Genomic DNA, 24,905 nt, shown 5'->3' on the forward strand with positions numbered 1-24,905 from the left:
ACACTGACAATGACAATTAAAATTGAATCTGAATCTGAATCTGAATCTGAATCTAAAGCAACATTGCACAGACACAAACAACACACTGATGAGCTGGCAGAATTCTATTAAAAAAGACCACAATAAACTCCCAAACATATATGCAAACACCGTGAAACCAACTTACCTGGGAGATTCCTGCTCTCCCCTCATTTTTTCTACTTTGGCCAGCATATCATTCACCTTAAAGGTCTTCCTGCAAAACAAAGTTTTAATTTTAGACATTTAACTCGTCTATTAAAACATAGGAATGGAATAACACAGGGACATGCCCTTCAGCCCACAATGCCTGTGCCAAATATGATGCCAGTTAAACTAATCTCATCTGCCTGCACATGATTCATTTTTCTGCCATTCATGTCTTTATCTAAAAAGACTATAGTATGTGCACCCACCACAGCTAAAACTTTGTGTAAAGAAAAGGCCTGCACATCTTCCCTCACCGGAGACTTTACCCACCAGTTGAAACATTCCAACATCTATCCTGTTAACCCCATCAGGATGTTAAATGCTTCATTGTTAATCCCTTATTCCTCTAAATGCCAAATAATGCAGATCTAATGTTTTAGTTCTTTGTAATAGGACAACCTTCCCATTCCAGGATTTAGCCTGTTGAATCTCATCTACACTGCCTCGAATGCTGACACATCTTTTCTTAAATAAGAGTTTAAAAATATACAGTACTCCAGTTCAGCTTCACCAACATGCTCTAGAATTGTAAAGGGCATGTCCCACATGCGATTTTTCCGGCGACTTGCCGGTACCAGTCATAGTCGCAGCAGGTCGCTGAACATGTTGAAAATCCAGCGGCGACCAGAAAAAGGTAAGACTCTTTGGGCCACTACACACGACCATACAGGCGTCACGTGTCGACATGTCGCTGCGTCACGCCTGCATGGTCGTGAGTAGTGGCACAAAGAGTCGTACATTTTTTTGGTCGCCGCTGGATTTTCAACATGTTGGAAAATTTTCAGCGATTTCTTTGCAATCTTTCCCCAATCTAGGTAATAATACACCTTTTCATTTCTCCTACCAAAGTGCATGCATGATCTTACTTTTACACATTAAACACCACTTGTCAAGTTTTTTCTCAGTTACGTAACATTTCTAATCCTGTTGCCGAGCCCAAAATTCTCAGAGTATGTTCTTTCAGTTTAATCAGTTAATTTTTACACCTTCCATGATTGAAGTCAACACATGAAAAGGCAATTGTAAAGAATAATGTAACTACAATCATTTCAAAAATATCACAGCTTGGTTATTCAATAAAGGGATGATTGAAGATTCCCAACTTTTTGTCCTAGTTCCATGTAGCCCTTGATACCCTGATCTTTCAAAAATTGGCATTCAGGCTTAGTATCCAAATAAAGTAATCAAACTAAATTGCCTGCAAATTAATTGTAATCAATCCAAGAATGGTTATATAAGGAAATACCACAGCACAAGTAGCAAATATAAAGGAGATAGATCATTTTGATCATCAGTCTGGAGAAGGGTTTTGGCCCGAAACTTTGCCTATTTCCTTCGCTCCATAGATGCTCTGCACCCGCTGTGTTTCTCCAGCACTTTTGTCTACCTTCGATTTCCCAGCATCTGCAGTTCCTTCTTAAACACATAAATCAGCCTTCCCATCCTCCCCTCATTCATCCCACCTCTACCATGCTGTCTCAGAAAAACAACAAGAATAAACAAGGACCATTTTCACGCTAATCATTTCCTCTTCTCCCCTCTCCCACCAAGTAGAAGATACAAAAGCTTGAAAGCACACACTATTAGACTCAAGAGCAGTTTCTATCTATCTATTCACAGACTACTGGCCTGTCCTCAAACAAGCTAGGGTGTTGTCCGGACCTTTCAACCCACCTAATTGCTGACCCAGCACTATTTTCAATCTGCATTTTCTCTGTAACTAATGTTCTAATGCTGTAACAATATATCCAGCACTTTTCACTGTTTATACTTGTTTATTTATGGCTTGATTGTATTCACGTAGTGTGATTTGACTATAGCACACAAAAAACGTTTTTCAATGTATCATAGTAAACGTGACAATTATAGACTAATTCACACACACACACACACACACACACACAAATCTTTGAGAACAACGATAAAAAAAAGTTAAGTCTAAATGTCAATTTTCAACAGGCTATCAGATATCAGCAAACTATCGCTTGATCCTTTTCTTTTTTTTATTTATTTTTTATTTATTTATTAGAAGTAGACATATTATAAAATGTAGTTACATATTATAGTAAAAAAACTTTTCATATACATCAGTCATACATTATTAAAATTTTCCATTATCAATTACTTCTGCTTCTAGTGTTTTTATTTTTTATAGAAAGAGGGAAAAAGAGGGTAGAAAGTTACAAATAAAAAAGAAAGCAAAAAAAAACACAACAGAAAAACAAGGGAGGTGGAATGGGTTACCTGTAATACATCAATGGAGATAGGTTCGTAGGTTATAAAGTATAGCTTTTCATCTATTCCTGAGTTCAAGTTTCAGTTGGGTCCTCGTGCTGTGTCCATCTGTCCCTTCAGATAGTTAATGAATGGAGCCCATATTTTATGGAAAAGATCTTGTTTGTCCATTAAGACAAGTCTAATTCTTTCTAAGTATAGGGTCTCCGACATTTCCGTAATCCACATTTTAATTGTGGGGGTTGTAGGGCCTTTCCAAAATTTCCAAAAAATTTTCCCGGTTATTATACTGTAGTTGAGGAAATTTCTTTGGTTTGTTGTGAGTGTTAAGCTTTGTTCTGATATTCCAAGTATTATTAATTTTGTGTCTGGGTCCAGTTTTGTATTAATAACTTCTGAAGTTATTTCAAAAATATCAGTCCAGAAATGTTTAAGTTTTATACAGTTTGCAAACATATGTGTTAAATTAGCCTCTAAATGTAGACATTTATCACAAATAGGAGAGATTTGTGGGAAGATTCTATTTAGTTTTATTTTAGAGAAGTGTAGTCTATGTAAGACCTTGAATTGTATTAAAGTATGTCTGGCATTTAATGAACATTGATGTATTTGTTGTAAACTTCGTCCCACATATCTTTCGTGATAGGATGACCTATTTCATTTTCCCATTTGTATCTATATGGTTCGGTCGGTGGTACCCTCGTTGTTTAGTAGGGTGTTATAAATATAAGCTATTAGTTTTTCAGTATTAGGATGCTTGTTCAGACATTCATCAAGAATTTCTGATTCTCTATTCCTGTAGACTTGTGTATTAGATTTAACATAATCTCTAATTTGTAGATATCTGAAGAAATTATTTGAGTGCAGTCCATAATTCTGTTGTAACTCTTGAAATGAAAGAAAAGTACCTTTCCCATAAAGATGTCCTATATTTTTGATTCCATAATTTTTCCATTGTGTGAAACCTTTGTCCATAAAGGATGATTTGAATAAAGGATTATTTACAATGGGAAGGCAGAGTGCTATATTATTCAATTTTAAATCTTTTTTATTTGTTTCCAAATTCGTATTCCACTATGTATTATGGGGTTTTCTTTATAGGTTTTTTTGTGCAGTTTTGTGGGGGCAAATATGATCGGTCCAATTTCAAAAGGTGCTTGAGTGTTGTCCGGACCTTTCAGCCCACCTAATTGCTGACCCAGCACTATTTTCAATCTGCATTTTCTCTGTAACTAATGTTCTAATGCTGTAACAATATATACAGCACTTTTCACTGTTTATACTTGTTTATTTATGGCTTGATTGTATTCACGTAGTGTGATTTGACTATAGCACACAAAAAATGTTTTTCAATGTATCATGGTAAACGTGACAATTATAGACTAATTCACACACACACACACACACACAAATCTTTGAGAACGATAAAAAAAAGTTAAGACTAAATGTCAATTTTCAACAGGCTATCAGATATCAGCAAACTATCGCTTGATCCTTTTCTAGGTATTATTAATTCAAATACTGCAACAGGAGACGTCCCTGCAGATGAACCAACGATAAACACAATACAACAAAGCATCTCATTAACTAAGTGAAAGCGAATTTCATGCGTCAAGCTGTTTGAACATATTTGGCAAGCTATAAACTTTTTTGTGTTTATTATTGTTGTTTTAATCCAGACTAAAGGGGCTGTCCCACTTGGGCGACCGAATCAGCGAGTTCAGAAGAGTGTCTTCGACCTTCAAACTCGCAGCATGGTCAACACATGGTCCGTTTGCCTTTATCTTCCTCGCGCAGACAGCGCTCCCCCGCTTTCCCTGACCCCCGCCTTCGCTGTCTGTGTCTGTGTCTGTGTGTGGTCAGTCGACCCAGCTCGCGGTTTCAACACGAACGGTCGATCCAGCTCGAGGCTTTCCGGGCGAGTGCCCTCGAGCTTGAAGGTCGAAGACACTCTTCTTAACTCGCGGATTAGGTTGCCCAAGTGGGACAGCCCCTAAGTATTTTACCCAAGACCAGATCAATGTAGTGTGGAGTGCAGGCATACGAGTATTGATGTATTAAGGATTTTAACAGCTATGAGATTCAAAAAAGGACAACAACAGATTTCACTTGGTGTGAACTGTCAGGCAATGTTATTTGCTGGTAAATATCCCTTGTCTGCACGTGGAGCATCAGGTTTTCCCCACCGAACTCAAGTCATCTACTTTCTGTGAAACCAGTGCGCATCCATGGAAGCATCAAGGGCACATCAGTTACGCGAAATTCAGGTCTTCAATATCCTATCCTCATGGGATTTCTTTACAGCGTCATTTCAGTGAAAATTTAACAGATTTACTGGTCAATCACCTCACTGTGAAAACTGATAATCTGCAAAGCACACAAAACGTTACAATAGTGGAAATATTGTATAGCATTCACATTTGCAGAATTTTTTGCATTTCCTTTAACACTTCACTTTATGTATTACGGCAAGGATGCATCAATATTCCACTGCCATACAAAATAACGTCCTACAGTAACATCAGCTTCCATCTGTGTTATGGCACAAAGTTTATCCCTAAATGTCATAGCAGTACATACTGCCAGTTGTCTTAAATTAAGTTTTGAAGGAATCAAATTACCTCAAAAAACACAATATTATTTATTTTTACTCATGGGTGTAAACTACACTATACTCTATGTTGCAGCAGTCCAGAACAAACTCTCAAATCACCGCTAGAAAAAGATAGAATAAAAATTCACTCTTACAAGAGAAATAAAATAAACACCGCAGGCCACTGGCTCACAATGGGGGGGAGACACGCACACTTAATATATTCGCATTGAAAACTGACATAGCAATCCCATTGATAAAGTATCATTGTACAAGTATCAAACAATGCAAAAGATAAGACAAAAAATGCTGGAGTAACTCAACAGGACAGACAGCACCTCTGGATAGAAGGAATGGGTGATGGTTCCAGTCAAGACAACTACTATTGCCAGAGGAAGGGTCTTGACTCGAAACATCACCCATTCCTTCTATTCAGAGATGCTGCCTGTCCCACTGAGTTAATCCAGCATTGTGTCTATCTTTGATGTAAACCAGCATCTGCGGTTCCTTCCAATGCAAAATCAATTTCTAGTTAGTTGAAACAAAACCCTTTGAGTTTGCCTGCAATACATTCAGAATCCTCTTGGCTACAGACCTTTCATCCATAGGAACTGAAGGAATGCATTTCTGCTTACAACACGAAACTGAGAAAAAAGGCTTGCAACAGAAAATCATAATAACGACCATTTTCTAGAATGCAACCACTCTGCAAAGCAGGGGGGGCACAGTTTTCCTTTCAAACAGACCCAGCTCTAGGGCTTTGTTTTTAAACCAGATGATGCAAAATTCTGGCACGCTCCTTGACTTCAAATCCATCTAATATTTTCTAAACCCAAAGAAGAATTGGAACACAATCTGGCTGACATTACAGTTATATTAAAGACTTCATGGTCATGTACGCCAGCATTTATATTGAACATTAGATTATGCTCCCATAAACTTATTTTAGGGAAGATAATTGAAGGGGGAGGGGAACGCGATTGATGACTAACATTTATTCCCTGCACAGCCAAAAACAAATTAAATAGACAATCATGTTGGAGCTGTTTGCGCATTATTTAGTTGCTGTATTTACGTGTAAAGCAGACCATATTTCAAGTACCTCGTTAGTTGTAACAAGCATCAAGGATTAGAAAAGCACTCCAGAAAATTAAAGTTTATTCATTCACTCAAGCAAACCCATCACTACACTAAAACCCTGATCATTTCCAGACAGAACTGTCTCGACCCCCTCCAAAACACACTCAGCACATAGCTCCTGCTCCTACCTTCTTCATTCCCATTGATCTTCATTTCTCTGAACAATTGAAAAAGTTTACTCATTAACATGTGATACTGCAACCTGCCTCATTATTATATTCTCTCCATATCATCGGATATATTAACTGCAGTTTTACATGTTTCCTGCAAGGAGATGGCAGTGAAACTTCAATCATTCTCAATCCCTATTTCCACTTTGCCTTCATCATTCACTTACACTCAAGATTCCAAGAACTTGATAACTATATCTTACTCAAGATATTGTACCGTCAACTCCGTAAAATCCTTTGAAACGTTCCCTACATTATAAAGATGCTTCATATATACAAATTGTTGATTCATAGGTCTTTAATGAAAAACCCTCCATACTATTTGCAATCACCATATAATGCTGCCAAGGGTGATTCATGTCATTTTCTGAAAGATCTGTATTTGATATGAATAAAATGCGTGGGAGTTTAATTCGACTCAAAATCCAACAATCCCCACCCCATACCCCCACCCTTCCCCAATTAATGCGGTAATGATTAATGATTCTTATGCTTGAAGCGGAAATTAATTCTGGTTAAACTGCCCAGTTCGTTTAGTAATGACAATAAAATAAAACAGTTCTAACTCTATACATGGTAGTGTCAAAACATAAGCAGTGAGAAAAAAATGTCTAAATTTAAAAAATGTTCATTATTCACTGCAGTCCTGATGATGTGCTCGCCAATTGAATGACACATCAGCTCTATCAATGCATTCTGCCTCTCCCAACCCATGACTCCTGGCTACCCAATTAACATAGGCTTAATCACTTGACTGCTGCACTGTGCCCTAATGTTGATTTAAGACTACGTATAATCGCTATTTTGTCTATGCTGAATAATCAAGTATATCAATATATTGTCAAACAAAATGGTCAGGATTTTGTTTCTACAAAAGGAGTAACTTCAAAATGCCAACTCTAAGAAATCATTGGGAAATATCCAGAAACACTACAAAACTCACACTGGAACCTGAGTTGATCAATGGAAAAAAAAAAAAACTGACTAGCAATTCGGGACTAACATTTTGGTAACAGATGCTAACACATTCAGGACCACGGAACATAGTAAAAGATAAAATGTATAATCCTAACCATATAATTACACTTGCTTCCTAGGGAATTTTTTTTTTTTTAATTCACTGAACTTGAAGGTCTCTGGCGATTCTTAACATTTATTGTTTATCTTTAAATGCCCTGAACTGAAAGACAATTGTCTCTGCATTAATTGTCCAGAACGCTAACTACAGCGACTTAAATAGCATGATTGTACCATTAAATAATCTTAAGGCACCAGTAATTTATGAGTTTAAAGCATTCTCTTTGCTTGGATTGGAAAGTACTACAAAGAATGTCTTTATTTCCATATGGAAAGTACTATGGATTATAATCACAGTCAAACCATCACAAAACCATTTGGCACTTGAGTGCCCCCCTAATACTTCTGGACCAGTTGGACTTTGAAGGCGACCTGAACCACTTCATTTTTGGCCCAATTCTAATTTGGTTCACACAACAACTTGACTCCAGCTAAACTGATGACAGAAAACGAAGCTTAATTGCACCATTAGTCAGAGAATACAACGACCAATTAAGAGCCTTGCCCAAGACAAGGCATCTGCACCCCAAATCGTGTAACAGATTAGACGTAAACCGAAGATAGACACAAAAAGCTGGAGTAATTCAGCGGGACAGGCAGCATCTATGGAGAGATGGAATGGACGTTTCTTCACGCATTCCTTCTCTCCAGAGATGCTGCCTGTCCCGCTTACTCAAGCTTTTTGTGTCTACCTTCAGTTTAAACCAGCATCTGCAGTTCCTTCCTACAGATTAGATGTAAAGTTGGAGACAGCTTAATGGAGGGTTTAACTGTGCAAAAACTTAGTTAAGTGTTGAATATTCCATGCAATTACATTTAAAATCAACATGGTCATTGAATTGTGTCATGAAATGCACACACGTCTGAATAAATCGGTGCTGGTTTGAAGGATGAACGAATTTCCCTCCTACATACTAAACCTTAAGTAGACAAAAGTGCTGGAGAAACTCAGCGGTGCGGCAGCATCTATGGATTGAAGGAAATAGGCAACGTTTCGGCCCATTCACTTTTGTCTACCTTCGATTTTCCAGCATCTGCAGTTCCTTCTTGAAACATACTAAACCTTAGTTTAATTCCAAGGTAAGGGTAAGAATCTGCTGCCTCCAAACTACTGAACTGCAAAGCTCTGAACTACATAGACTTGGAGGCATTGATTTTGCCTTTTTGCACTATTATTGCTTGTTTTCTATCCGTATGGTGTGTGTGTGTGCGTGTGTGTGTATGTGTGTGTGTGGGTGTGTGTGTGTGTGTGTGTGTGTGTGTGTATCTATACACACACACGCACGCACACACACACAGAACTTTTTTTCCCTTGTTTATTATATTGTTTAGTGTACTATGTTCACATATTCTATTGCGTTGCTGCAAGTATGAATTTCATTGTTCTAAGTGGTACATATGACAAGTTAACACTCTTGACTATCTGTAGAAGCCATGACTAGATTATAACTTCTAGAACTAGGCAAGTTTTTTTTACTACCACTCTCAGTTATTTAATTGAAACAAGGCCCGCAACACACAATACATCCAACTAATACATTCCACCCGATAATATCACCATTACCAGCCCTTGCTGCATCCGACACCTGCCACTAGGATACTACCCTCAATTTAAGTCTACTGCTAATTCCCCTGGCCTGCAGCACCTTCCATTTGCTCAAACTATTATGCCTTTCCAGGGAACAGAAAACCACACATTCATTTTTACCATGACTATGGACGACATATTCAAATGTAATCGTTTATCACGATGGAAACATTCCAACAATTTCAATCTCACTGTCAGTCTTATGGAGCATTCAGTTGCAAACAATTCACATCATGCTGTGAATTGGCTTGGATGTCATTTTCAGGCAGTTTTTCAGCATTCAAAAGGTCAACAGAACGTATGACACTCACTTGAATACTTTAATGTGAACTTCCAATCCAATGCCAACGGTTATCATTCATTTTTTTCCAGTTAAAATCATTCAGCACAGTAAATGAAACGAATCATAACTTTGTGTAGTATCTTGAGATAAAATCCGCTGTTTTCCTCCAATGTTCCAGTTATTTTAAAGTGCATTTCCAATTTATTAATTGAAATTGCTTTATCGCATTTGTAACAGTATATAAAAGGCTAATGCTATTCTCCAAGTGTCTAAATAACTTCAAGCAGCGCTCTATAATCAAGGTACATAATAAAATCGGAGTAAAATTTAACAAAATGTTTTAGTGTACTACATTAGTTATTAACTGTAATAACAGGTCAGGTTGTAAACAAGAATACCCCCCCCCCCCCCCCCCCCCCCCAGGGCAGATACACATTCACACTCGTTTGCCTCTCCCCGACTCTGTCTGAAGAAGGGTCTTGAACCAAAACTTCAACCTATTCCTTTCCTCCAGACATCATGTGACCTGACCTGCCAAGTTACTCCAGCTTTTTGGGTCTATCTTTGGCACAACCCAAACTTCCAATCCAAGACTGACTCCAAATAAAACAAAAGCATTTATAAGTTGAACTAAGAATCAGACCTGCCAAGCATCTTGAAAGTAGTCAAGATAATGGGCCAGACTCACTGATGGTTTGCCAGTAGTACATATGCTGTCTTGCTGAAGGGCACACATCAATACATTCCAGACTTTCACACATGCACACTGCAGCACAGAAGTATAGAATACACTGGACATTAGATATCACCAAGACTGGAAGATAACTATGGCGGGATGCTTATATTCGGCATAAAAAAGACAATGTACTGAATAATGGATACTGAATAATCAGAAATTAGAGAGGAAGGATCTTAGCCTAGAAAACTCAACGAGGATCGATTTGGGTGGAGCAACAAAACAATAAAGGACACAAAACATGGGTGGGAAACGTCAAAGTAAAAGGACACAGCATTAATCAGGAAATCAGGAATATAATGATGATCATAGTTTATATTGTTATCAGGAAATCAGGAAACAGCTCAAATGTCAGCGAAGTATCACTCCCTGACGAGCTCAATGCGTTTTACGCACGCTTTGATAGGGAGAACACTGATGTACCTTCCCGAGCCCCCATTCGCCGTGACGGTATTTCAGTCACAGCCACAGAGTCCGACGTCAAAAGATCCTTCGGGGTATTGAACCCTCGGAAAGCACCTGGACCCGATGGCATACCCGGTCGGACCACTGGCTGGAGTTTTACGGACATTTTCAACCTCTCACTTCTGAGGTCTGAGGTTCCCACCTGCTTTAAAAGGGCATCAAAAATACCAGTGCCCAAGAAGAGCAAGGTGACGTGCCTCAATGACTATCGACCAGTGGCACTTACGTCTGTGGTGATGAAGTGCTTTGACACATATCAACTCCTACCCTCGACAAGAACCTCGACCCACTGCAGTTCGCTTACCGCCCTAACAGATCAACGGTGGATGTGATCTCACTGGTTCTCCACTCCGCTCTGGACCACTTGACAACAAAAACTCATATGTATTAATTGACTACAGCTCGGCATTTAATACAATCATCCACTCAAAACTGGTTACCAAGCTCCCAGATCTGGGTCTCTGCGCATCCCTCTGCAATTGGATCCTCGACTTCCTCATCCACAGACCAGTCTGTCCGTATTGGTGGAAATGTGTCATCCTCGATAACAATCAGCACAGGAGCACCTCAAGGCTGCGTGCTCAGCCCCCTGCTGTACTCTCTCTATACTCATGACTGCGTAGCCGGACATAGTGCAAACTCCATCATCAAGTTCGCCGACGGCAACCACTGTTGTGGGACGAATCACAGATGGGGACGTGTCAGAGTATAGAAGTGAGATCGACCAATTGACCAAATGCTGCCAGCACAATAACCTGGCTCTCAACACCAGCAAAACCAAGGAACTGATTATGGACTTTGGAAGGGGTAGGATAGGGACCCACAATCCCGTTTATATCAACGATGGTGGAAAGGGTCAAGAACTTCAAATTCCTGGGTGTGCACATTTCCGAAGATCTTGGGTAGACAAAAGTGCTGGAGAAACTCAGCGGGTGCAGCAGCATCTATGGAGCGAAGGAAATAGGCAACGTTTCGGGCCGAAAACCCTCCAAAGATCTTTCCTGGTCCCAGCACACTGATGCAATTATAAAGAAAGCACATCAGCGCCTCTACTTCCTGAGAAGACTACGCAGAGTCTGTATGTCAACGAGGACTCTCTCGAACTTCTACAGGTGCACAGTAGAGAGCATATTGACTGGTTGCATCATGGCTTGGTTTGCTTGAGCGTCCAGGAGTGGAAAAGGATGCAGAAAGTTGTGACCACTGCCCAGTCCATCATTGGCTCTGACCTCCCCACCAGGGATCTTTCGCAGTCGCTGCCTCAAAAAGGCAGCCAACATCATCAAGGACCCACACCATCCTGGCCACACACTCATCTCTCCGCTACCATCGGGCAGAAGGTACAGGAGCCTGAAATCTGTTACATCCAGGTTCAGGAACAGCTTCTTCCCCAAAGCCATCAGGCTATTAAACTGGCCAACAAACAGACTCTGAACTGTAACAGCCTATTGCACTTTATCTGCTTATTTATGTGTATATTGAACTGAATTGTTCTGTATTTTTGCTTACAATATTCTGTTGTGCTGCAGCAAGCAAGATTTTCATTGTCCTATCTGGGACACATGACAATCAACTCTCTTGACTTGACTTACCAACTTAAGAATATGTGGAGGACAAATTCATGGAGTGTACAAGAGATGGTTTTTCAGATCAGTACTTCAAGAAACCAACAATGGAACTGGCTATTTGATATTTAATATTGTGTAATTAGGTGGTTAATAAAGAAGGTAGACAAAAATGCTGGAGAAACTCAGCGGGTGAGGCAGCATCTATGGAGCGAAGGAAATAGGCAACGTTTCGGGTCGAAACCCTTCTTCAGACTGATGTGAGGGTGGGGGGGCGGGAAGAAGAAAGGAAGAGGTGGTGCCAGTGGGCTGAGGGAGAGCTGAGAAGGGCAGGAGAAAGTAGAGACTACCTGAAATTAGAGAAGTCAATGTTCATACTGCTGGGGTGCAAACTGCCCAAGCGAAATATGAAGTGCTGCTCCTCCAATTTACGGTGGTCCTCACTCTGGCCATGGATGAGGCCCAGGACAGAAAGGTCGGATTCAGAATGGGAGGGGTAGTTGAAGTTCTGAGCCACTGGGAGATCAGGTTGGTTATTGCGAAACGAGTGGAGGTGTTCGGCGAAGCGATCGGCAAGCTTACACTTGGTCTCACCGATGTAGAGCAGCTGACATCTAGAGCAGTGGATGCAATAGATGAGGTTGGAGGAGGTGCAGGTGAAACTCTGCCGCACATGGAAAGACTGCTTGGGTCCTTGAATGGAGTCAAGGGGGGAGGTAAAGCGACAAGTGTAGCAATTCCTGCGGTTGCAAGGGAAGGTGCCCGGAGAGGGGGTGGTTATGTGGGAACTTATGTGGAAATAAGTTCGGTAGGACACGAACAGGCAGGAACAATGGGTCTACCAGGACAGTCAGGTTTGTGGACTTGGGGAGAAGGTAAAATCGGGCCGTGCGGGGCTGGGGATCGATGAGGTTGGAGGCTTGAGAGGGCAAGGAGCCGGAGTTGACAAAGTCAGTGATGGTGCTAGAGATAGTGGCCTGGTGCTCGTTTGTGGGGTCATGGTGCAAGGATAAGTATGAGGAGGTGTCTGAGAGTTGGCGCGTGGTCTCAGCCTTGTAATAAAGAACCTGGTTGTTCAGGGCGTTAGAGATTACCAATAAATGCAAAATATTATGTATAAAGACAGTGATTTTATTCTGAAGTACAAATAAAGCAAACTATGAAAACAACAGTCACAAGCTACCTACAGTATATTGGGAAACAACATTATAGACAAGGCAATAAACAAACTATGATACATTCCCTTTAGCCAAACAAATGTTCTAGCCATAGCCATCAAGGCTTGTGGTGTCAAACAAAACAAGTCATCAAGATTGGTAAATTTTCAAATTCAGCAAATGGAACCAAAGCACTGATAAAAGACAAAGTAGTCAATTGACAAAAATAAGACTAAAAGCTTCCAGAGATGTCTAAAAGGGGAAGGAATAGTAAAAGCTAATGTGGGTCCCTTCCAGACCCCGTCAAGCAAAATTATGTTGGGGAACAAGAAAATGGCAGAGATATTCAAACACTGTGTGTAATTTCATGCAATACTAAGACGACATTCAGAAAGAGCAGAGTTCACATTTAAATTTATAATTTCTTGAAATGTGCCCAGATTGGAATGTAGCAAAAACCATCCCATTCTTTAAGAAGGATGGAAGAGACTGGAGGGAACTATAGCTAACTAAATTAGCAAAGCAAGATGCTGGAGGAACTCAGCAGAAAATCATCGTTAACAAATAAGTAGAATAGATAATGGTGAAACAGCCGACCTGTGTATTTTGACTTCCTGTCGGCGTACAACAAGGTGCTATGCAAGATACCGTAATTAAAATTGGAGTGCATGGTCGTGAGCATGTGTGAATTAGTCTGGGGGGGGGGGGGGGGGGGGGGGGGGGGGGAGGAGGAGAAGAGAAAGAGAGGGAATAGTACTTTTCCCAGGTTGGGAAAATGTGACCTATGTTGTGTGCATTCATTCATGTGGCCGGTTGTTCACAATCTAGATTAATGATCTGACTGAGATTGAATGTGCTATATCTAAGTTTGTTATTAATACTGATCTAGGTGGCAGTGAACAAGATGCATAGAGGCTTCAGGCAGAATAGTGACATTAAGTGAATGATGATAAATGGAATACAAGATAGAAAAATGCATCATCCAATCGAAGATAATGTGATTATTTTTTCGTGGCAAGATTAAACACCACTGGTGTTCAGACGGACAAAGATAGTAATCGGCACACCTCACAATTAGGAAGACAAATTGTACGTTGGCTTTTATAGACAAAGACCAACTGTTTCAATTACATGGAGAGAAGGAATGGGTGAAGTTTTGGGCCTCGACCTGAAACGTCACCCAGTCCTTCTCTCCGGAGACCCTGCCTGTCCCACTGAGTTACTCCAGCATTTTGTGTCTGTCTTGATGTAAACCAGCATTTGTAGTTCCTTCGAACAGTTTCAATTACATGCAGACTGCGCAAGCCCACATTTGTAATAGTGTGAACAGGTCTGGTTCTCCTTACCCAAGGAGGATGCACTTGGAATTGGTGCAGCACAGGATCAACAGATCTATTCCTAAGGTGGCAGGTTGTCACAAGAGATTAAGCAGACTACATCTGTACTGAAGGTAGACACAAAATGCTGGAGTAAACCAGCAGGTGAGGCAGCATCTATGGGAAAGGAATTGACGATGTTTCGGATCGAGACCCTTCTTCAGACTGAAATCTGTACTGATGTGTTTAACAGTGAGAAGACATTGAAATGTTTTGTTTTAAAGCAGAGTGAACTTTTCCACTGGCTGCACTATGCAACCAGTTGACATCACCATTCACGACTGAAACATGGAGAAAGGCCTCCCTTTGATTTCCGTCAAGATCTGTAGATACTTGCTCATTCTTACTAGGGAAAGGTATTAATAGGTTTGGGTAATCAAGCGATTTGGGTGTGATTGGTAATCCCTAATGCCCTTAATTTAGGTTAGTGTAGCAGAAGCAGTGCTGAAATAAACCATCATCTTAATGAATACCTGAAACCTATTGTTAAAGGTTAAAGCACTTAACAGTATCATTTTGACAAACATTGACCAAGAAAGGTGCACAATCTAAAAAGCTAAATACAAAAAAAAGAAAATTCTGCACGGATATTGCTTCCAAAAGAGATGTTTGAGATGCTGATATTGGGCAAAAGAAACAAAATCATCCAATCCTAAAAGAGAACTGCCGCTATCAGGAATCAAATACCCGAAGGTTGATGAGTAAAGGTTCGGGACGAAAGTGGAGAAACATAAAGGTGTGGATTATTTGAAGGTGTAAATTATTGAACCTGAAATTTGAAGTGGCAACAAGCCAACAGACAAAAAAAAAGAGCCACGTGCTTTCTTTTCTTCATCCATCATTTTATCGGGAATATTTGCAGACCTCTATCCTTATATCCTCTCTCATTAGCATGTGCTGGCAGGAGGAATGGAGGATACATTCACAGCACTGGTGCACCTTCCCAACAGCAAGAGGGGTACCCGAAAGCTTTATAATGAAGCCCAAAACACAGGAAAAATATTGCTGCGCTCCAAGAACCGAGCAAAAGATTGTTAATCTGAAATAAAAAACAGGATTTTGACATGATTCACAAATTGTCAATATACAGGTAGAGCAAAAACGTAGGAAATTATTACCCTTCGGAAAGATGGATCCCGACTCAAACCACATCTATCCATGGGAGACAAAAGTGCTGGAGAAACTCAGCGGGTGCAGCAGCATCTATGGAGCGAAGGAAATAGGCAACGTTTCGGCCCGAAACATTGCCTATTTCCTTCGCTCCATAGATGCTGCTGCACCCGCTGAGTTTCTCCAGCACTTTTGTCTACCTTCCATTTTCCAGCATCTGCAGTTCCTTCTTAAACCCCTCATCTATCCATGCCTTCCAGAGATGCTGCCAACCTTGTTGAATTACTCCAGCACTTTGTATATCTTTTATTAGGAAACCCAACAAGGTTTAATTTCCATGGACATTTTGTACAAAAGTATTCTTCAGCTTTGTAAAACTTCAAATTGAAGTATGGTGTACAGTATTCATTATTATTTATGGGTTATCTTCGAGGGAATGCTAGACAGGCAGGCTTGAATCCACTGGCACTACTTAGCTACAGCACTTTTGTTAAATAAAGCTACACACTTTGAGCAAGCAGTTGCCCAAATCAGTTTCAATACAAAAAAACATAGAATTTCATTCATAATCAGTGTCAATTACACCATCTAAATGATTAACAATAGTGGAAACCAATGTATAGATTACATGATACATGGACAATGAGCTAACAGAGAAATTGTCCATTTAATCAACTGATCACTCAGAGAGGTGGGAGACCAAAGGAGAAAGGAAAGCTCAATCTATGTCCAATTACAGTGCCCTCCATAATGTTTGGGACAAAGACCTATCATTTATTCATTTGCCTCTGTACTCCACAATTTGAGATTTGTAATAGCAAAAATCACCCGTGGTTAAAATGCGCATTGTCAGATTTAATAAAAGCCATTTTTTATACATTTCGGTTTCACCATGTAGAAATTACAGCTGTGTTTATACATAGTACCTCCATTTTAGGGGATGTGTTTGGGACACATGTTTGGGACACATGGCTTCATAGGTTATAGTAATACCTCAGGTGTGTTTAATTGCCCCCTTAATGCAGGTACAAGAAAGCTCTCAGCACCTAGTCTTTCCTCCAGTCTTTCCATCACCTTTGGAAACTTTTATTGCTGTTTATCAGTTTGAGGACCAAAAGTTGTGCCAATGAAAGCCAAAGAAGCCATTATGAGACTGAGAAACAAGAATAAAACTGTTAGACATCAGCCAAACCTTAGACTTACCAAACACAACTGTTTGGAACATCATTAAGAAGAAAGAGAGCACTGGTGAGCTTATTAATCGCTAAGGGACTGGCAGGCCAAGGAAAACCTCCACAGCTGATGACAGAATTCTCTCTATGATCATCATTGATGATACAACTGCTGATGGTAGTAGCATAATGAATTCTGAAGTGTATAGACACATCCTATCTGCTCAAGTTCAAACAAATGCCTCAAAACTCATTGGCCGGCGGTTCATTCTACAGCAAGACAATGATCCCAAACATACTGCTAAAGCAACAAAGGAGTTTTTCAAAGCTAAAAAAATGGTCAATTATTGAGTGGCCAAGTCAATCACCTGATCTGAACCCAATTGAGCATGCCTTTATATGCTGAAGAGAAAACGGAAGGGGACTAGCCCCCAAAAATAAGCATAAGCTAAAGATGGCTGCAATACATCTCAGAGCATCACCAGAGAAGACACCCAGCAACTGGTGATGTCAATGAATCGCAGACTTCAAGCAGTCATTGCATGCAAAGGATATGCAACAAAATACTAAACATGACTACTTTCATTTACATGACATTGCTGTGTCCCAAACATTATGGAGCCCTGAAACAGGGGACTATGTATAAACACTGCTGTAATTTCTACATGGTGAAACCAAATGTATAAAATTGGCCTAATCATTTCTGACAATGTGCACTTTAACCACGTGTGATTTTTCCTATTACAAATCTCAAATTGTGGAGTACAGATGCAAATAAATAAATGATGAGTCTTTGTCCCGAACATTATGGTGGTGTTAAATATATAAGCATTCAATGGAGGTGCAACATTGACTCAAAACTATAACCACCATTGACACAAAATTACATTATTTTGAGCAGGCTCTTGACTGCAACTTGAGTGGCAATTAATTAAAAGCGGCTGTGTTGGTAATCCCACCAAGACAACACAAACGGATTGTAGCAATTGTACCACGAGTGCCACGGTTTTGCTTTACATTGACACAAAAGCTACTTATTCAAACTTTGTATAGGGAGGTTTCACGGCAGTCGGGTCACGACCCATGACCCGTACTGTTGCTACGCTACTCCAAATGGATTACACGCGATGTACTGCAGGTAGGCACTTACCATTGTTTCCAGCGTAGCGGGCCCGTTAAAACCTGCTGAAATTGTCAATTTTTGCGCTGTAAATAATTATGGAAATCGGGATAAGCGTGAGAGACATTTAGCATACTTCAGAATTCCAAAAGCGAGGAGAAATGACGGTAGATAAAAACGAGAGCTGAAGGGACAACAACAGACAGAGTGCTTAGCGAACATTGGCCGTTTGCTCACTGCATTTCATCAACAGTAAGGCACTATTTATGTTTTTTCTTGATTCCTTTATCATCTAAAAAGTTTCAGAAGTGATAAATCTGGCTGTAATTTTTTTTAAATCGCCCATGGTTCTCGTGGGTTTTTACATACAAAATGAAAACGCATCTGAAGAAAAATTTACAGCCAGATTTATCACTTCTGAGAATTTTTAGATACCAAAAGAATCAAGAAAAAACACAAATAATGCCTTACTTGATGAAATGCAGTGAGCAAACGCGAGAATTCCCGATATTTTCAATGTTTACCAAGCACTTTAGCTGCTGTAGTCCCTTCAGTTTTCGCTTCTCTATACCTTTATTTCGCTTCACGTTTGGAATTCTAAAGTTGGGTACATGTCTCACACTTACCCCAACTCCCACAATTTTTTTCAGCGCAAAAATTCAACATTTTGGCGGTTTTTAACAGGTAGGAAAGTACGCGTTTCTAGCATTAATAACATATACCGGAATTGACGGATGTCTTCCAGTTGGATTTAGCGGCTCCGTGCGTCGAGCCCTATGACCCAGTGACCTTTCGTGCAACCACCCAATAAAAAACAAAAATGAACAAAACACAACAACAAAAAATCCTTAAGGGAATATGATACTGCTACCGAGGATAATGCCAATTGAGCTAGTGACTGATAGACCAGGAGACACAAGAAAATTGCTGCAATCCAGCAAAAAAAAAAGTGCTGGATTTTGCAGGTCAGACAGCATCTACGAGGGGGAATGGACAGATGATGTTTTGTCACTTACTCCGCCCATCTGCCAATCACACCTCCCTTATCCGTAGCCACCTGTCACTTGCTGACTTTGCCCCAAAGCCACCTCCTTTTTCCACCTTTCTTCCCCCTGTTGTTCGTCTGAAGGATCCCGACCTAAAACATGCTGCCCATTCCCTCCACAGAAGCTGCCTGACCCACTGAGTTCCTCCAGCATCTTGTTTTATTTTGGACCTGAAAATCTTCCACAAGATTTCCAACATAGAAAATAGGTGCAGGAGGAGGCCATTCGGCCCTTCGAGCCAGCACCGCCATTCATTGTGATCATGGCTGATCATCCCCTATCAATAACCCGTGCCTGCCTTCTCCCCATATCCCTTGACTCCACTAGCTCCTAGAGCTCTATCTAACTCTCTCTTAAATCCATCCAGTGACTTGGCCTCCACTGCCCTCTGTGGCAGGGAATTCCATAAATTCACAACTCTCTGGGTGAAAAAGTTTTTTCTCACCTCAGTCTTAAATGACCTACCCTTTATTCTAAGGCTGTGGCTCCTGGTTCTGGACTCGCCCAACATTGGGAACATTTTTCTTGCATCTAGCTTGGCCAGTCCTTTTATAATTTTATATGTTTCTAAAAGATCCCCCCTCATCCATCTAAACTCCAGTGAATACAAGCCTAGTCTTTTCAATCTTTCCTCATATGACAGTCCCGCCATCCCAGGGGTCAATCTCGTGAACCTACGCTGCACTGCCTCAATCACAAGGATGTCCTTCCTCAAATTAGGAGACCAAAACTGTAAACAATACTCCAGATGTGGTCTTACCAGAGCCCTATACAACTGCAGAAGAACCTCTTTACTCCTATACAGAAATCCTCTTGTTATGAAATACATGATATACGAAAACAAATCTTCAGTTTAAAACTGCTGCTAATAACTAACATCGCCTGTCTAGCAGTTGCATCTCCATTCACAAACATCACAGAAATAACAGATTTGAAACTTTTGGGTTGCTGAATTTATTTGTGTTTAAATTAGTCAGACAAAAGAAGCATGTGTATACAAAACATCATTGAAAACCATCTTGAACATAAAGTCGAAAATGTATTACTGAATGGTATCAAATAATGGAAATAGCAACAGTACAGAATAATGCCACTGATAAATTAACTAAGAAGCTGTTCCTTATTTGAAATTTAAAACTGATCACGTCAGACAAAAGTATCCACTTTGAAGAAAAAAATTAGAAACAGAGTATGCAATCTGCTGTGACAAATACTCAACCATAAAATATATGGATTAAACCCAGCAGGCAACCAACAAAGCAGCAAGATTACAGCACCATTTAAAAACAATGCAAGCCAACAGAATTTGTTCAAAGATCTCTTTGGAAGATCATAAATATTGCTTGCAACCTAGTCCATATTTGATTCCAGCATCATTGTTTTTTTCCAGTTTCCCACTTTAAAAATTGGCATTTACTTTCAGGAAATATTCTCGGTCCTGATGAGGCTCATTATACTGGTTATGGTGGTGCCAGGAAAAAAAGCTAGCTTATGTCAGGAGTTTAGATTGCATGTTCACCCGACTTGCCAAAATACACAGATTTTTTACTCAAATCCATCAAATACACCAAAAGACAAAAAAGCTCAAAATTTCAGAAAAGCACCCCTTTCTTTTGCTCTCAAACAACTTAAGGTACAGGTAAGTGTGTGCAAATAAAGCATTCAAAACTATTCAAACAACTCAAATGTCAGACAGAAACATCAGCAAATCTATAAAATTGAACATAATTAGATTAGCATTCCATTGCAATACCAAGGAAATTGTATTTGACGATTCAGCATCCCGTCTCGTTATTTCACCATCAAAGTTGCCTTCACTGAGATTCTTCTTTTACCCGTGGGGGCCGAACGGGATGCAAGATAAACTAATTTAATCCGCTTGAACATGATCCATCTCCCTCCATTCCATGCATATCCATGCGCCTATCTAAAAGCCTCAAATACCACAACCGCATCTGTCTCCACCACCACTCCTGGTAAGGAGTGTTTGATTTCATTTACAGATAACCCACCTGCAATCACAAGATGTTCAAATACAAATCTTTAAAAATAACCATAAACGCAGCAACTATATCCAACTGATGTACATACATTATTTTGAAGCTAAAAAAATGCAATGGAACTAAAATAATCCAAACATCTTCCTGCAGAATTTTAAAGCCCATTACCTTTCTAAAGATTATATTCAAAGAAAAAAATAACAATAGCAATTTAGAAGACACTGTCAATTGTTCCATTGCTTTAAAACTTTTCCTTCCTCCTGATTGCATGTATTGAAGACATTTCTTCTATAATTTCCATCAAGTCATTTTAAATATCGTAATCCAAGGCATGGTTCTCATTTATAGCATATTATTTGCATTGAAAATTCAAAACTGAATATTTCAGGATTCCGAGCAGTAACTTGGAAAATTCTGATAAATCTCCTCTACCTTCTGCTGTCAGGCAGAAGACACTGAAGCTAGGAAGCACGTATCATAGGATTCAAGAACAGCTTCTTTTCCCATTGTTGTCAAACTCTTAAACAGACCTAAGTTGCGGACCTTACACTTTTTTATCTGCACTTTCTCAGAAGTTGTAACTATATTCTGCAGTTTATTTTCTCTTTTGCACTACCTGAATGTACTCATTATGGTATGATGTGCCAGGATAACAAATAAAATGAAGTTCTACTGCATCTCAGTCCATGTGACAATAATGATAAAGCAATTCCTTTTGATAACTATTACAAGAGATTTAGGTTTTTCCACCAGGAAATCCTACGGTCCAAATGTGACATCAATTCTAGTTCACATTTCTTATCCAGTAGTTTGCAGTAATATGAATGATCTATTCCTCCTAATGGAGGGGACAATGCAGGTTCCAAGGCGTCACTTTAAAGACACCTCCACCAAACATACTTCCCCACTTCCTGAAGCTGCTGCATAGTTATCCAATTCCATCAGAGAAACAAAACAATAAACTATCAGTTTGTGGCCCTTAACGTTCCTTGGGGGGGGGGGGGTTGGGTGGACGGCAAGGCAAATGTGAAAAGCAACACTGCACAGTATTCAAGTGGTCAAAAATGGCTTTTATTATCTTTTGTATACCAAAAACATGTTTTCCTTGGTTAGGTTCATTATTATCACATGTACTGAGGTACAGTGAACGCCTTTGTTGTGCATGCTATCCAAACAGATTAGATATATCATACATATAGATAGTCAGTTCAAACACAAGTACAAAAGAGTGAAGGAGAAAATACAAAGTGTAGACCCTAAATTATGGAAGGACATTTAGAAGCCTGATAACAGAGAGGAAGACGTTATTCCGGACATTGAAAGGTTGGGCCACAGTACAGGCCATGATCAGTACATTTAGAGGGCATTTCAAAAATTTCATGTAGTTTGTGAACTAAATTTAATGCCAAGATACCAAGTCAGCTTCACAAGTTCTTCATTCCAATTTTTCATTGAAGACGGCACTCACATGGATTGTAATTTCTGATGTTAACATGACAATATAGCTAAATATCATAAGTAATACACAGTGGTCATCAAATATGTCACTTTCAGGAAAAAAAGCCTCTGGATAGATCTACTTAACATTCAAATGGGATACAAAGAGGCTATATCTAATATGCAATACTGCTGCAATAATTCAGCTGCAACTTGAACGATTTTTCAAAGTATAAATTCTGCTCAATGTTACATCTTACACCCCAACTATCATTCAAATTGTACAAAGAAATTGGACTGGCAAGCAACGGAGTGTCAAAGAGGTTAGATGGTAACTCCTGCTCTGACAGGTAGTTTTATACAGATGTACTAAAATATGGAGGAAGAAACCTCCATGAAGGAACAAATGCAAAAGGATACAGGCTGACATAATCCAAAAAACTGAACTGTAAGTTACATAAAAGTTCAAAGACAGCATAACCATCAAAACCCAGACCTACAGCTTGCATTTTGTAGTATTTAAAAGACTTTTTAATGCAGTACAAAAGTGGCAAAAATCTTCCCAGTTTTCCAGCAAATATAGGAACATAAACATGGGTGTACTTCAAAATATCATTCATTTTTGGTAATTATCAAATACAAAACTATCTAAGGTCACCAAATAGTTTCCTTGGTGAAATGGAACAAGAAAATTGTTCTAAAATTACAAACAAGAATTAAATGAAATTACAAATAGACAAACAAGCTTTTGAACTACTTATTTTTCACAAGAATACCTGCCTGATGGAACATTTAACATTCAGACATATAGCCTGAAGACTTCAATGAACACTGGGTAAAGTCACTGGGGGCAAGTTAATATGATCCTTCACATGAATGAATAAACAAATGAAAGATTTATACAACTCTGATGTTTCCAAAAAGGAATTAAAGCATTGGTACATATTTTAAAAAGTGCCCTCCTTCAAGATCAATTCAACGTCATACGAGCCAAAAATCTAGCCAGTTTTCTCCCTTTCAATGGAATTAAAAGCAGTGTTGACAAGTTGAATCATGAGTGAACCTTTGGAAATCCATGGTGAATTTACTGGTTTAATCCCAATATTTTAGGCAGGTTTATTCACCTGGTGTCATTTCGCTTGCAGGCAAAAGGTGCTTTATCCGTCAAATTGCATCACACTCCCGTTAATAAAGATTTACAGGAACGCGTTGAGCAGATTCCACATCTTAGAGGTCTGTTTACAGTGGGGCAAGAGTTCACTATGAAATCCATCACCATCTCCTCTTTTACAGCAGAGCCACTGGCTGCCTGATGAAGAGTTTGAAAATCTCAAATCCCAAACTATACTAAGTCCTACATGGATATGTCTGACGAAGTGTCTCGACCCGAAACGTCACCCTTTCCTTCACACCAGAGTTGCTGCCTGAGATACTTTTCTGTCTATCCTCGGTTTAAACCAGCATCTGCATTTCCTTCCCACACATATACACTAGACCTGTAGGACTAGGACCACAGGAGTCACATCACTCTCCTGTGGCTCAGTGACATACGTGACTTATAACAAGCATCTCAAAGCACTGTAGAAGCACCCACATTTTTGTGACAACAGTCTAAAAAAAAATCCTTCGATCCAATGGGAGGTCAGGCAAACCAGTCATGATATCCTATTTCAGGCCAACATTCCAAGCATCAAAATACAAATGTCATATAACCAACCACACTGCTCAGGTGACATTATTCATACCCCAATAGCACTCTCCACTAAACATTCTCTATAGAGACTTGTGTTGTAACAAATGATCTCTGAGAAGACAAAGAAATCACTTCAAGCAAGTTCACAATCACCACCTTGAAAAAGTTAAGTCCTGATATTTGGGAGTATATAGCCCTGTCCCACAGTACGAGTTCATTCCAAGAGCTCTCCCGAGTTTTAAAATAATCAAGCTCCGGGTAAGCACGGAGAATGAACGTAGCGGGTATGTCGGAACTCGGGGATGTCTCTTAGCGGCTCATAACGCTAACGGCATGTACTCGGGAAGACTCGCTTACGGCAGGTAAGCACGGGAAGATTTTTCAACATGTTGAAAAATGTCCACGAGAGCCCCGAGTACCGACGAGTGGCCATCACCGTTAATCTCCGAGTTCGAATCAGGACAAGCTCGGGAGAACTCTTGGAATGAACTCGTACCGTGGGACAGGGGTTTAAGACTCTCCAGAAAAGACCTCAGGTTTTCCAAAAAACAAACAGAAAATAAGCACAAACAGCAAGATCACACCACAGGTCAAACCATCAGCATCTTGAGGATTGTCTGCCCCTTCAGTAGAAGGATTTGTAGACCTCATTAACCATCTCAAGACCTACCTACTTTGAGTAAGGATGATAATTTTGTTTGTACCCAAAGACAA

The 24,905-nt window shown here is 39.8% G+C and overlaps 1 protein-coding gene across 1 annotated transcript in view; it reads right to left on the reverse strand.

The window, feature by feature from the left end:
* The window catches only part of suz12 (SUZ12 polycomb repressive complex 2 subunit), a 61,484-nt gene that overhangs the window by 33,840 nt on the left and 2,739 nt on the right, over nucleotides 1-24,905 (reverse strand). Inside the window, exon 4 of the mRNA XM_033044662.1 lies at nucleotides 167-235. Within this exon, the coding sequence (XP_032900553.1) occupies nucleotides 167-235 (69 nt within the window). The remainder of the gene's footprint in view (nucleotides 1-166; nucleotides 236-24,905) is intronic.

Source organism: Amblyraja radiata, chromosome 26 (genome assembly GCF_010909765.2).
Source record: "Amblyraja radiata isolate CabotCenter1 chromosome 26, sAmbRad1.1.pri, whole genome shotgun sequence".
Taxonomy (NCBI): Eukaryota; Metazoa; Chordata; class Chondrichthyes; order Rajiformes; family Rajidae; genus Amblyraja; species Amblyraja radiata.